Here is a 14,930-nt window from a genome sequence, read left to right on the forward strand (position 1 = left end):
CCAGGGTTTTCCAAGTACAGGTCTCTTACCTCCTTGGTTAAATTTATTCCTAGGTACCTTATTTTTTGTTGTTGTTGCAATAGCAAATGAAATTGTTGTCTTCGTTTCTCTTTCTGATAGTTAATTATTGGTGCATAAACATGTCATTGATTTCTGAGTATTGATTTTGTATCTGATACTTTGCTGAATTCATTTATTAAGTCTCGTAGCATTTTGGTAGAGCCTATAAAGTTTTTTACAATATGTACAATATCATGTCATCTGTGAATGACAGTTTTACTTCCTTGTTGGGGGCTGGGATAAGCCTGAAACAGGCTGATACAATCCAACCTGAAGGTTGCGCCTGAATAACAGGATGCTGCGGTTAGGAGCCATAGAACTCCCCCTCCTGGACATGCGGGTGGCACACCAATCAGTGCCTTGATCACGCGCCCGCCATGCACCCCCCGGCCAATCGCAGGCTAGAGCACGCTTTGAAGCCACCTATCCACTGCACTTCCTCCACTGCCCTCCTCTATATAACTCCCTCCATTCTGAAATAAAATTTGCAGCTTGATCAGAATCCTTTGTCTTGCTGCCATTCTTCGTGCCTCCTGTCCCATCCCCCTTCATCCGTTACAGGTATATCGGCGGACCCCGTTGACTGCCTCGAGGGCAGAGGCACTTCCTCTTATCAAATTTAAATACCTTATTTTCTCCTTATCTGATCACTAGGACTCCCAGTATCATGTTGAATGAGTGGTGAAAGTGGACAATCCTGTCTTGTTCCTGCTCTCAAGGGAAACACTTTTAGTTTTAGTCCATTGAGTATGATGTTGGCAGTAGATTTTTCATATATGGCCTTTATTGTATTGAGGTGTGTTCCCTTTATTCCCACTTTGGTGAGTGTTTCTATCATAAATGGGTGCTGGATTTTATTAAATGTTTTTTCTGCATCTATTGATATGATCATGTGAATTTTATCTCTCATATGGTTTATGCAATATATCACATTTATTAATTTTCAATTACTGTACCATCCTTGCATCCCTAGAATAAATCACACTTGATTTATTGCTGTATGAGCTTTTTGATGCATTGCTGTTTTGGTTTGCGATTTTGTTGAATATTTGAGCTTCTATGTTCATCAGGAATACTGGCCTATAATTTTCTTTCTTTGTTGTGTCTTTACCTGGTTATGGTTTAGGATAATACTGGCCTCGTAAGAAGAGCTTGGAAGTCTTCCCTCTTCTTGAATTTTCTGGAATAGTTTGAGAAGGACAGGTGTTAGTTCTTTGAATGATTAGTAAAATTTACTTATAAAGCCATCTTGTTCAGGGCTTTTGTTTGCTGCAGGTGGGGGAGGCATTAATTACTGCTTCGATTTCATTACTTTTATCATTCTATTCCTGTTTCTAGAAATTTATTTATTTTGCCCAGGTTGTTCAATTTCCTGGTATGGTTGTTCATAATATTTTCTTACAGTCCAATCAGACATTGTATGTCTGTGGTATCAATTGATATTTTCCCCTTTTCTTTTCTGGTTTTATTGATTTGGGTCCTCTCTTTTTTCTTGATGAGTCTAGTTAAATGTTTGTCCATTTTGTTTATCTTTTCAGGGAACCAGCTTCTGGAATCATTGATCTTTCCATTTTTTTTTAAGTCTCTATGTTATTTATTTCTGCTCTGATCTTGATTACTTCCTTCTTTCTACTTATTTTGAGCTTTGTTATTGTTTTTTGTTCTTCTGGGTATAGGGTTAGGTTGTTTATTTCCATTTTCTTGAGGTAGGCCTATAATTCTATGAACTTCCCTCTCAGGACTTCTTTAACTGTGACCCACAAGTTTTGGGTTGTTGTGTAGTCATTTTCATTTGTTTCCAGGTATTTTTTATTTCTTCCTTGATCTCACTGATGACACATTCATTATTTAATAACATGTTATTCAGTCTCTGTGTATTTGAATGATTTTGAGGGGTTTTTTTTACTGTGGTTCATTTATATTTTTATGCTATTGTGATCTGAGAAAATGCTTCATATAATTTTAATTTTTTTGAATTTGTTAAGACTTATTTTTTGTTCTACTTTGTGATCTGTCTCTGAGAATGATCCCTGTTGATTGATGTGCACTTGAGAAGAATGTGTATTATGACACTTTGGGATGAAATGTTCTGTAAACATCAATTAAACCATTTGATCTAGTGTGTCATTTAATGTCAGTTTCCTTGTTGATTTTTTTTTGTCTGCAAGATCTATTCATTTGTGATAATGGGGTGTTAAAATCCCCTTAAGTGACTGTATTGTCGATATCTGCCTTAAAATTCACCAGTTTTTTTTATATTTAGGTGCTTTTATATTGGGTGCATATATGTTTATAAGGGTTATATCTTCTTGTTAGATTGATCCCTGTAGTATTACGTGGTGACCTTCTTTGTCTCTTTTTATGGCCTTTGTTATGAAGTGTACTTTGTCAGATATAAGTAGTGCTACCCCTGCTTTTTTTCATCTTCATTTGCATGGGACATTTTTGGGCACCCCTTGACTTTCACCTGTGTAAATCTTTTGTCCCGAGACACTGCAGCATCTGCCTCTGCCTGTCAGTGTGCTATCTGTCCCAGTCTGATCACAGACCCTACTGTTTCTAAGAGGGTTTCTGGCAGAATCAGGAGCATGGGGACCTTTGGGTCTCCCATGAAGGGGAGGTGGCATTCAGACTTTAAGGAAGATGGTGAGTGTGTTTCCCGCCCTGGAGCCACACATCTCTGTCTGTCCTGGATTATTTCCCTGAACTCAGTAGGCCAGAGTCCTTAGTAGGCAAGTGGGTGGGGCCTCCAGAGCCCAGAGTTCAGGTCTGCCAGAAACCAGGAGGGGGTTTCTATGGCTCTCCCATGAGGGGTAAGCACCAGTCACTTCCCCAGAAGGTATATGGAATGGCCATGCCCTAAAGCCAGTCTCCAACACCCGAGTCTGCCTTTGTTGTTGTCTCCTCAGCAGGACTAAAGATGCAAGGTAGGGAGGAAGAAAAAGATGCAGGGTGGGGCAAGCAGGATTCCAGAGGGTGGGGCAAGTGGTATCCCACAGGTGGGGTAATTGTTTTTCCCCTGGAAGGGGCTTGCTCTTCTCAAGAAAAATGGCTGCTAGGGGTGGGAGGTAGGGGATGCCCCAGCAGAGGAGTCCCAGCAGCCACTCCCCATCTCTCCTCAGTGCCTCCCACTCCAGACCTTCCTCAGCGACTCCAGTCTGTTCTGCGCTCCCTTCGCCAGAGCCTTAGGTCAGTGGCTGTGACTGAAAAACCTGTGTTTTGGCCCCTTAAAAAATAGTGGCTTTGTCTCCAGCGGGCCCCATCTCTCCCTGGAAGACAAAACGCCATGGCCTTTCACCACTGGATGCTACATGGGCAGCTGACCCCAGCACTAGTGCTCTGTTTTGGAGCACAGTTTGGGGTCCAGGCTTCACTCGTCTCAGGAGGAAGCCCCTACAGCTGTACCATAACTTTGAACTTCCGCCCGTTGGGGCAGGGCCAGCCCCTTTCGTGTCCTGCCCTTCCTACCAATCTCTAGGTGGTTTCTGCCCATCCATGGTTAAAAGTCTCCTCTTCAGGTAGACATCAGCTGGTTATTTTGGGTGGTTGTTTCCCTCTTTATTTTTATTTTGTTTGGTTCTGGGAGGCGTGAGAAAGATCCTCCTACTCTGCCACCATCCTGTGGCCTATTTGTTTGAAACCCAGCAGCTTTAAGATTTACTCAAAAAATGGGTCAGATCAGCATGCCCAAATGTGATACATTGCCTCTAGAATCTCAGAAGGCCATTCAACGTTGTGTCTATTTATGGTGGGTTAGACACAATGTGCAGCAAGCAAATAGTGTCTGACTTTAGAGAGAGACTCTGAACATTCCTTACTGTGTCAGTGAAGGTCCAGTCGGGAGGCAAAGGCAACACTCTAATTCAAGCAGGAAAATTTTAATATAAAGAATTCTAGTCTGATAACAAGAGACTACCACAAGAAGTGAATGAAGAATTTAGGTGCAGCAGATGTAGGGAACCGTCACTTCCTCTAACGTGGAGGCAGATCACCCAAGGGAGAAACGAATTTGGATGGATGTTCAAGACGAAGCCAAGAGTGAGACTTTATTTAAGAGGGTGCAGGTGTGGCAGGGAAGTTTGCTGTGGTGCTGCAAGCCTGATCTGGCAAGCAGGAAGTTGCCCACCACGTGTCAGGCAAGATTCCCTGAGAAGCCAACTCCTGGAGTTTTGATAATATTCACTGGATGTTCCAGCCACCCACAGAGGTGCTGGCGAAACTGGCTGGAGGGTAAGTACCACTGGGTGTTCTGCTCACTGCTCTTCACTACACACTACAGGAATAAGCATGAAAAAGCACACAAGAACCAGAAAACTAAGTCCCCCACTGCATCATGTCTCCAGCCACCTCCATTGAAAATACCTAACATGGTGCCAGGAGAAATATGTGTGAGTCCAGCTTCAGTATCACAAGTAGGGCAATGAAGGATCTGAAGCTGAGGATTTAGAGCTGAGGCAACAAACTGAGAACCGGCCGAGCTGACCTCTCTGGCTACTCAGCTCCTCTATGCAACCCTCTCTCCATATCTGAACTTCCTACATTTCCACCTAACAAGATAAATTATCCCTCATACAAATAAAGACTTTTTACTTGGCCCCCCAAATTAGGAGACTTGCGTCATAATAGTTATTGAATCTATCTCTGGTTACATTATTTACTTCCAAATCAGGTTCTAGACTTAATTCTTAGTCACATCTGTCCTGTATATACAGGAGGTAAGTACTTTCTTTAGAGTAATAAAGGCTCTCTAAATATCTTTCTGGGCCTTGTGTTGATCATTCAGAGCCTTCAACTTATTTTCTCCTTTATGAACCCTGCCTAGGGTAAGAAATACCATCCTGTGCCACATTTGTCCTCAAAGCGAACAACTGGCTCAGCCGCTTGGTCTCCCCATGCTCAGCCTCCATGGGCAGCCCATTCTATGCTCCTGCTTGGGATATTTGAGTGATCATGATGCTGCCACACGCCGCACACATTCAGTGTCCCATGTCCCCTGGACAAGGAGGTTATTCATATGCTCTTCAAATATATGAGCCGTTCAAGCCTAGGATTCCATTTTAAAGTCCATTTGCTGAGGCCAGGGCCCAGCAGGAACCCAGTGACATACTCAGACTAGTTAATTTGAGAAGTATTTAGTGAAAAGACTGTTTATGAGGTCACTGTTTAAGAAAATCAACATAAAAAGTGAATCACTTTAAACTTACCTACAAAAGAAAGACATTGTCACCCATAAGCCGAAGTACCAGAAGGAATGAGTCCCAGAACTCAGAGCTGTAAGTGTGAGGAATGACCACCCACCCACAGATGTGGCTGTGGGCAGATGAACGCAGTCACTGACAACAGACCAACGATCAGATGGGAGAAGCCAGGGGAAGACACTGTGATTGTCGCCTTCCTTTCAGACCTCAGATCTCCTGCTGATGTTTCCCACTGACCAACGCAGCCAGAGGATGGTGTGACGTCCTTGACACGGTGTGCAAGGTCAGACTCCAAGGGCACAGAGCAGAGAGAGGGCGAGGCAGGGAGATAGACCTAAAAAGGCAACTGAGGACCATCAGCCAAAGCCATTTGTTTTACTTTTTTTTTTAATTTGGTGTTCTAATATATTTTTTAGGGTTTTTGCATCCATATTCATTATGAAAATGATCTATTGTTTTCTCTCTTGTACTATCTTTGCGAACTTTTTTATCAAGGATATGCTGGCCTCATGATTTGGGGAGTATTCACTCTTTTTCTATTCCTTAGAAGAATATCTATAGCATTAGAATTATTTGTTTCTTCAATGCTCTAAAGTGACAAAGTTCGCTTGCATTAAGTTGGGCAAAACATGCTTCACTTCAGGAGGGTGGAAAATTGTAATCACGCACCCAGCGTTCCTGGAAAGAGATTAGAAATGGCATTTTCTACCTCTTAGCTCCTCTTTTTTTATTTATGAGGTTATCTGTGCTGAGAACTGTGAAGGGCTGGAGACGCTATCCTAATTGCAGGCTAATGAGTTTACCTGACACAATTTCATAGATGACAGGAGACAGGAGGCTCCTGGGTCAGAGATAAAGCACAATTTATTGTTCACAGAAATAGCAGCAGAGTATCAGAATTTTGTCCTAATTCCTTCGGACTGACACAAAGTTCAGGTGACACTTGCACACCCAGGGAGTTGCAGTACTGGCTAGGAATCCTGGGCTTGGATATTCTGAGTCTTGCATAGTAAACCATACAAACAGTGTGCCTTCCAAGACTGTTTACAGACACCCTTGAAAATGATTCTTGCACAAGATATAATGGCTCAGCTCAAAAATTCATGCGGAAACATGAGAAGCCTATGGAAAATTCTCAACTGACTTTTTTAAACTAACATTTGTATCTAACAGAGATTAATTATTCATTTTTATTGTGAATTATAATTTGCTAAGATAAATAACTCTTTGCTCTGCAATTCATCTTCCTAATTTCATCCTTAATATTATTGCCACCATTTGTTGTTGTCTATCTGCATATGACTGGCAATTTTTTACCTTCACAAGTTATTTGATTTGGGGTATATATCTGGTACACAGCATATGTCTCACTCTTGATACAGTATGAGACTAACTAGCCTTTACTAGAGAATTTTAACCTGTTTAAAATTATGCACTGTGATATTTTTAATCTTGTTTTTCTCTCGTATGTACCTCCTTGCTGTTAACCTTACATATACATTTATATAATTATGTTGCAGTGTGTGAAATATTGCTACTTGAATTATAGATCTTCCCTTTTTTCTTTCTAGCTTGATAACTTCTCCTTAGCCATCCAGATCCACTCTCCCCATTTTCTACTCTGCTCTTTGTCCCGAAGCTATATAAATTATGTCATCAGACTTCTATTTCTTCTGCTTTTGGGGGGAGGTGGGGTTCCATCAGTGAAAAATTCGAGAGGAGACTGGAGGAAGGGACAGGTGTGAGATCAAAGTATTTATTTCTCTAGTTCATGAGGCCACCCTAGGGCTGGTCTCTGGTCTGCTCGGTCATCTTCTTCACATGCTCTTTCTGGGTTTCCAGAACTCTCCCTCACCAGGTGCATTCAAAATAAGGGGTAGACACACCTCATCTCACACTGGCCCTGGGTTCCTGCACTACACCATAGTTTCCTTACACGCTGCCCACACTTTATCAGTTCCTTTGTAAATGAGTGTACATCTATCTCCTGTTAAGACTGACTCATAAACCCTTGTTCATCCTTGTAGGTCCTTAACATGCATGTGGTCAAGGTTATTCTTTCAGTTTATTGGAGAAAGGGATTATTCTAGTTCCTTGATCAAGTTTATTCCTCCTACAGAGTTTTCATTATTGGCTGACTAGGAGTTTTTCTCCTATAGGATAAAAGATAGTTCCATTCTTTACCTTCTTTTCCAGCATGGAACGTACCTTTTGCTTGTTTGTTTATAAATCATTTCCGCTGTTTTCTTGGGATTTTGAGATGGATGGAAGGTGAAAAGTAGAAGATAAAAAGTGAAGATTCAAATCCCTACATTAAAACATAGTGTCTTTTATCTTACCTGTAAAGATTTTCAGAAAGGGTAATTCTATAATGCTTCCTCTCACCCACCTATATACTGACTGTCCATCTGTAACTACATATTATCTAAAATAAGTTCTTGGGTACAATGTTAACCCTAGCTTTTATCTATTAATTTTAACTATAATGTACCTGAAAATTTAAAAAATTTTAATGTGAAAATATGTAAAATGTTCTCTTCAAAGTACTGATTTTAGTAACAAAATCATATTTCAATTTAACATTAATGGTTCCACAATAAAGCACTTATATAAACATATTTTCTCTTTATATAACTTATGATACTATTACAATAAATTAAAATCAAGTTGAAAAATTCTATTTCTATATTGTGTGACCTCTGTATTATTGGATTAGCAGTGGATAAAAACACTGGTCCTCAAACCAATACAATACTCCTGGGTCTTCTAAGGAGCAGGCCGAGTGGATTCTATAATCTTAGGTGTCGTTTCTGGGTGATGTTTCTTTCTAATCTCTTCTACTTCAGGATCCTCAAGTAAAAATGAAGCCAGGAGTGGGATTTGAGAAAAATAGTTCTTAGCCAGGAAATGTTTGTGCTTGATCTTGTGAATAAACAAGGGTTTGTATCCCTGAAAAAAAAAGAAAATCAAATTCTATTACATGTCAGATATATTTTGCCAAGTAAAAACACATTCATACCTCAGTGCCTTTGCTTATTAGTTCTTTCAGCCCAGAATACATTTTCCCCCTTTGGCCAATCATTTCTCAGGGCTCAGCTCCTATGGCGCTTTAACCTGCAACTTTCCTGGTTCTTCTTCTGACGTCTGACTCCAAACTAAACTCTCTTGCCTCCATATTTGCAAACACTTTTATGTATTTTAATTGTAATATTTAGGTCATTCTGCCTTGAAATTCACTATATTCCTGAGAGTCTCTTCCATGATAAAGAAAACTTGAGGGGCTCAAACTGGGTCTTTTTCGTAGCTGCATCTCTTGGCGCCATAAGGTAAATACTTAGAGGACATTTTTGAATGAATGTACTTGCATCACCTTGGTTCTCTTAAGCCTCTTTCAACACTGATACAATTACCAACTTGAAGAATTTATTTTCCGAATTTGGTCCTTCCCATATCTCCAAAGTTCAAAAGAAGGATCACACTGGTGTCGTAACAATGCAAACTTCTCTTTGCTCACCCCTCTAACTGCCTCTGATTCCCACCTTATGAATCCTTGCATTCTTTCTCTTCCGGCTTCTCAACAGAAAGCAATGTTCCCACCCTATCAAGGCTTTGTGCCTTTCTACTTTTATTTCTTTTCAATTATCAGGCTTCTGGTCTTCCCACAGCTACAATAGCACTTTGAACTTTCTCTGTTATGTAGCCTGGCTACATGACTATAAGACAATCCATTTTCTAATGACTTCTAGTTGCCAACCCCAAGGCATTCTCTCTTCCATTTATATTTAGAGGCCTGATTTTGTATTTTGTGACATCATGCTCAGCTTTCCTAGCATTTATTCTTGCTATAAATGGCCATGAGACAAGTTTCTGGTCATTATACATACATGTATAATTAGAAGTCATTAGATAGTGCTGACAGGAAAGCTTATTGAGAGAGAAAAGATTCACTTGTCCAGCATATTTAGGCTTTTGCCATACCTGTGAGGTGGATATAATGCAGGAGATAAAGTAGCTATCTTATCTCTTATAGTCTGCAAGCATGAAAATGAAAGCAGAGGTTAAATGTGGCTGGGGGGACAGGGCGAGGACCTGGGTCGGAGAGCGCACTGCAGAGCCACCAAACCAGCCCCGGCCTGCCAACCTCTGCACTTCTTGTTACATAAGGAAACTCATCTCCTATTTGGTTAGGTCATTATAAATGCTTAGTTCATTATTGGCAGCTGAATTTGTGCAACTAAAACAATAAAGAATTGTTTTTCTCTAAGCACTTAGCAGAGAATGTGGAACATTCAAAACTAAATTCTGATTTAATTAATAAATACCACCTATTCTCTTTATTAATATTAACTGACCCTTCTTTTCAACTAAGTGATCGATTCTACCTGTACCTTCTCCTAAAATTTGTTTTCTGAGAGTTAAGACAACACCTCACTAAAGATCCCTCTATACTGTCAATCAAAAGTAAAGAAAGCTCTAGATAAAAGAAGCTGAAAAATATAATATTTTCACAGAAAGCTGTAGATAGGAGTATCCTGGGCTTATTTTAAATTTCCTTCTCTACAGACAAGTTTAACAGGTCGAAATGGTCATCCTTTGCACTAATCTGACTTCATCACATCACTTCTTTGCCCATGTTTATTCAAGGAAAATTATTACATTTCTGTTATTCAGCATTAAATTATACATACATGGGACTTTACAGGCTCTCAAAGTACCTTACAGAGCCTGAAAGTAATTCTTAAAGATGACATAAGTGTATTATGGTTCATATAATTAAAGGAATAATAAGCAGCTCTTAAGGAACAATAAAAAAGATAGCCAATATTTATCACCCACTTTTTCTGTTATTTTCTTTTTATTGATGAGAAAACCAGAGCAGCAAGGCATTAACAAGCTTGCCCAACTTCTCCTAGCTGATGAGTGATAAAGCCAGAATTCAAAATCAGGGCACTCCGATTCTTTGTACTAATTCCTTGTTTTCAGGTGACCTTTATACAAATAGATGAAGCAAAGAGAGTAGGCCTTAGGTTGTTCATATAATTAGTGACAGGAATGGGGATACTGGGTCTGGTCTCCTGACTTTGAACCCACTACAGTTCCTGCTTTGGCCACTGCGCACACCCTGAGAAATCAATCTGCCTCATTTACAGTTCAGAACACATCTTTTCCCCTGCTTTTTCTACAACTGTGTCATGATTACAGAGAGTCAAGATTATTTTAACTTCTGAGTATTTTCTTTTATTTCCTGTGAAAGCAAATATCTGTGAATTAAGGAAATTCTCAAAATGCTTTAACTTGTTGCAAGACAAAATGATTCTTTAATTAGGTTAAACATTAATACTTAAAAGATTACACCAGCCCAAAACTATAAAGGAGGCAATATTTTTTGAGTTTGCCTGGTTGAGAACCTTAGCTACTTTACAGAAATTCAATAAGCTCAGCATCCTGAATGTGGATAGAACATTTAATTTGATACAGCAGTAATTTAATTAAATACACAAAGGGTGCTGTGTGGATTAATTGAAGAAGCAGTATAGTATCAGCCCTGGGAACAAACCTCAGTCCTGAAGTGGGTGCTGGATGAAATGACTGCAGCACTGGCCGTGCTTGCAGTGGTTAAATATTTATGAGGTGCTGAGTTTTTACTGAATACAATGTATATAGCACAGCTTCAATTTCTCACTGCTCCTTCTTTCAATATCTGAAGAAAAATTTTCCATAGCCTAGCTTCTACTGGAAAATTATTCAGAAAAGCTAAAAACTTAAGTAGTTTCTCTTCTTTACCCTTTCCTTCTCCCTAATAAAAAATGGGCAGTGAATGGCACCATTCAAAATAACTATTATATTTGAAGTCATTTCTATATTTTCTCTTAGCTGACATCTTACATGAAATTAAATACATCAATTTAATCAAGAGAAGGCAGAGAATCAGTATCAGCAGTAAGAACTCTAGGCTTGCTTAGTGTCAATGGAAATGTACAAACTTGTCAGGGACTCCTCAATTCCATTCATTGAAATGCTTTACAGATTACATCTTGTGAATTACTGGAATTAAATGATGTTTAATTTTTAAAGTGCTTCCCCCACTCTTAGTTGGAAGCAAAGAAAATGGAGCCACAAAACTATACCCCATGCCATTTAGAGCACAAAATTATGAACAAAATTTATTTTAGGATTGAATGTGTTTTTAGGCAGACTTCATGATGATTAATCAAAATAGATTTAGTTCCACAATACGTATCTAGTGGTAATATTCATTTATTCATTCAACATATACTTAGTAAACCCTACAGCAGGACAGGAACTGCTGCTGTAGGTATTAGCACTATAGACACAGCCTAACAAAATCTCTGCCCTTGTAGAACTTACCATAGAACTAACATGCCTAAACTTGCTACTATTAGAAGGGAGTAGTATCATGTTTGGGTACTTGTACAGATCTTCAGATCTTTTATCCTCATCTTTTACGTGCCTTTTATTAAAAGAAAGCCAAGTCTTCCTTTTAATGTTAATCTCTGCCATCTACATATTTTGTTACTGTTAAGCATGGGTTCTCTGTTTCTTAATCCAATGGAAGTATTTAAATCATGTATGGAATATATTAAAAGGCAGTCAATTTATCTCTAGTAATGCTGAAGATTAAGTTAATTTCCCCCCAAAAGTTCAACTTTCTTACCTCTTCAATACTTGTTAGCTTGAGATGAGCGACACCTTCATCCTTGGTGAGAAGAATGCAGTTCCAGGGGGACCACTCCAGGGACTTGTCCCACCTGACCATGACCAGGTCATTGAGGTCATTCCAGGCACTGAGTGCTGACTGGGACACCCAGATGTTCTCAATCAGGTACTGAATATCTTGCAGCTGCATGTCAAAATAAGTTTGAAAAATGTTTTCTCATAAACATGCAATTTCTTTAAGATTATTATATTACTTAAGAAAATGATTATATTATACTGACTATATTTTTAAAAGAGAAATTCTGTTGGTGAGGTTTTCAGTGCCACATTGCTCCTTATTTTCCACCAAATTATGTTATCAGTCTCACATTCATGACTACTTCCTTGACCCAGAGTAATCTGTATACATGTCTTCCAAAATGCTAATTTTACTTTACATTTATTGATATGGTATTAAGTACTTTTCAAAATGTATTAGTAACCATCATCTTATTTTCAGGGTTACTGTTTGTCATTTTAATCCCATTTTACAAATGAGGAAATTGAAATTTAATTAAAAATAAGCAATTTGCTTAGTATTATTTAAAAGACTTTCTTGTTTTAACGAAAAAGAGGGAAGAGGGAATAGAATAATTATTCCCTCTTAAAACTTTTTTATTTAAACCGTAATAGCTAAAACTCTTGAAACAACTTTTTATCAAGGAGTCTACACATACAAACTTAAAAGTGCCAGAAGAGCGAGCTTCACAAAGTGTAAGCATAGGGAGGGAAATCCATCAGTTTAAAAAGTGTGTGTGGGAAAGCAAGAAATCAGTGGGAAATTTCATCCATGACTGACAACTCTTAGTGACTATACCTGCATCAGGAAAGCAATTTTAGAATCATCTTCATACTCAGCTTCTGAAGAGTAGAGCCGCTGAAGTAAACATTTGTACTTCAAGAATGATTCTCGTTGTTGAGACTCATTGTCAAGGCTAATGCACTTACGACACCGGTTTATGTGGTGTGAGGTGGATGATATAGCAAACTCTGTAGAAGGCAAATAAAGCTGGCAACTGTGGCAATAGTAAATCTTCTTATAAAACTTCAGTGGGTCTTGAGGGACCTATACAGTAAACATGTATACATATATTTATGTTTATATAGAGACAGCAAGAGAAAAGTACAAAAGCCAGGCCAAATACTATCTGACATGAGCAGTGAGGTGTAACTTATCTTAGAATGAGACAAAAAGTCAGTTATAGGGATGCTGGGAAGATGGCTATGGAGTAGGATGGATCGGACTCTAGCTCCTGTACTCCCGGGTGAAAATCCTGGCAGATCTACAGATAAATAGTGCAATAAACAATCGGTTACCCAGCATATACAAAATTAAAAGACCAGAGATTGTGACCGACACTGAAACACCAGACAGCAGCAGAGTCAGCTACAGGATCCGGGACACACAGAAGTGGTAGGTGACTGGCGCGAGGACCAGTGCGAGAGTAGGTGGAGACAGAGAACATCAAGATACCTGAAGGAGTCTGCACCACTGAAATTCACAGGTATTATACCATAGAAGTTTGCACCATAAATCGAGGGAGTCAGAACAGATCAATTTTAGAAGCTGAGACTAACAAGAAGAGTCTCAAACAATGGGAAGACAAAGAAACAATCCTCAAATGAAAGAAAAAGCAGAAACTTCAGAAAGAATGTTAGATGAAATAGAGGCTAATCAACTATCAGATATTGAATTCAAAGCACTGGTTATTACAAAGTTCAAAGAGCTCGCAATGAACTACCAGAAACTACAGGGGAGCTACAATGATCTCTCTGCAAACTACATTAACATGAAAAAGGAAATGGAAACTATCAGCAAGGGACAAGAGGAAATGAAGAATACAATTTCTGAATTGAAGAACACAGTAGAAAGTTTCAAAAGTAGAATAGATGAGGCGGTGGATCAGATTAGCAAGTTGGAGGACAAAGTAGAAAGCATCTCACAGAAAGAGCAAGAAAATGAAAGAGGCTCCAAAAGAATGAAGAGGGATTAAGAGAAATGCAAGATAATATGAAACGCAATAATATCCGAATAATAGGAATACCAGAAGGAAAAGAAGAAGAACAAGGGATAGAAAACTTATTTGAAAGACTAATGAGAGAAAATTTCCCCAATTTGATGAGAGAAAAAGTCACACAAATCCAGGAATCACAGAGAGTCCCAATCAAGAGGGACCCAAAGAGGCCCACTTCAAGACACATTATCATTAAAATGGCAAAATTCCAAGACAAAGAGAGAATCTTACAGGCAGCAAGGGAGAAAAAAGAAGTAACATACAAGGGAGCCCCAATAAGGTTAGCTACTGACTTCTCAGTGGAAACACTCCAAGCAAGAAGAGAATGGCAAGAAATATTCCAAGTAATGAGAATCAGAGGCCTACAACCAAGGCTACTTTACCCAGCAAGGCTCTCAATCAAGATAGATGGCCAAAAAAAGAGCTTCCAAGACAAAAGAAGTCTAAAAGAATATGCCTCCACCAAACCAGCTCTACAAGAAATGCTAAAAGGACTGCTTTAAGGAAAAGAAGGAAAACTGAGAGGCAGAGAGGAACACAGGTACAAAAATGGCAATGAATAAGTACCTATCAATAATAACCTTAAATGGAAGTGGATTAAATGCTCCAATCAAAAGACACAGAATAGCTGAATGGATAAGAAAGCATGACCCACACATATGCTGCCTACAAGAAACCCACCTCAGGACAAAAGACCATCACAGACTAAAAGTAAAAGGCTGGAAACAAATTTTCCAAGCAAATGGACAAGAAAAAAAAGCTGGGATAGCAATTGTCATATCAGACAAAATAGACTCCAAAAAAAAGGCCATAAAGAGAGACCCAGAAGGTCACTTAATAATACTCAAGGGAAAAATCCACCAAGAAGACATTAACATCATAAATATATATGCACCAAACATAGGGGCACCCAAATATATCAAGAAAATCTTAGAGGACT

The 14,930-nt window shown here is 39.0% G+C and overlaps 1 protein-coding gene across 1 annotated transcript in view; it reads right to left on the minus strand.

The window, feature by feature from the left end:
• Window positions 1-8,009: 8,009 nt before the first annotated feature.
• IQUB (IQ motif and ubiquitin domain containing) overlaps window positions 8,010-14,930 on the minus strand; it is a 75,484-nt gene continuing 68,563 nt past the window's right edge. Inside the window, exons 11-13 of the mRNA XM_053669954.1 lie at window positions 12,793-13,041; window positions 11,935-12,120; window positions 8,010-8,207 (exon numbers count right to left, since the gene is read on the minus strand). Coding sequence (XP_053525929.1) covers window positions 8,025-8,207; window positions 11,935-12,120; window positions 12,793-13,041 — 618 coding nt within the window. The 3' untranslated portion in view covers window positions 8,010-8,024. The remainder of the gene's footprint in view (window positions 8,208-11,934; window positions 12,121-12,792; window positions 13,042-14,930) is intronic.

The sequence above is a fragment of the Artibeus jamaicensis genome, unplaced genomic scaffold (assembly GCF_021234435.1).
Source record: "Artibeus jamaicensis isolate MK-2021 breed Jamaican fruit bat unplaced genomic scaffold, CSHL_Jam_final contig_540, whole genome shotgun sequence".
Lineage (NCBI taxonomy): Eukaryota > Metazoa > Chordata > Mammalia > Chiroptera > Phyllostomidae > Artibeus > Artibeus jamaicensis.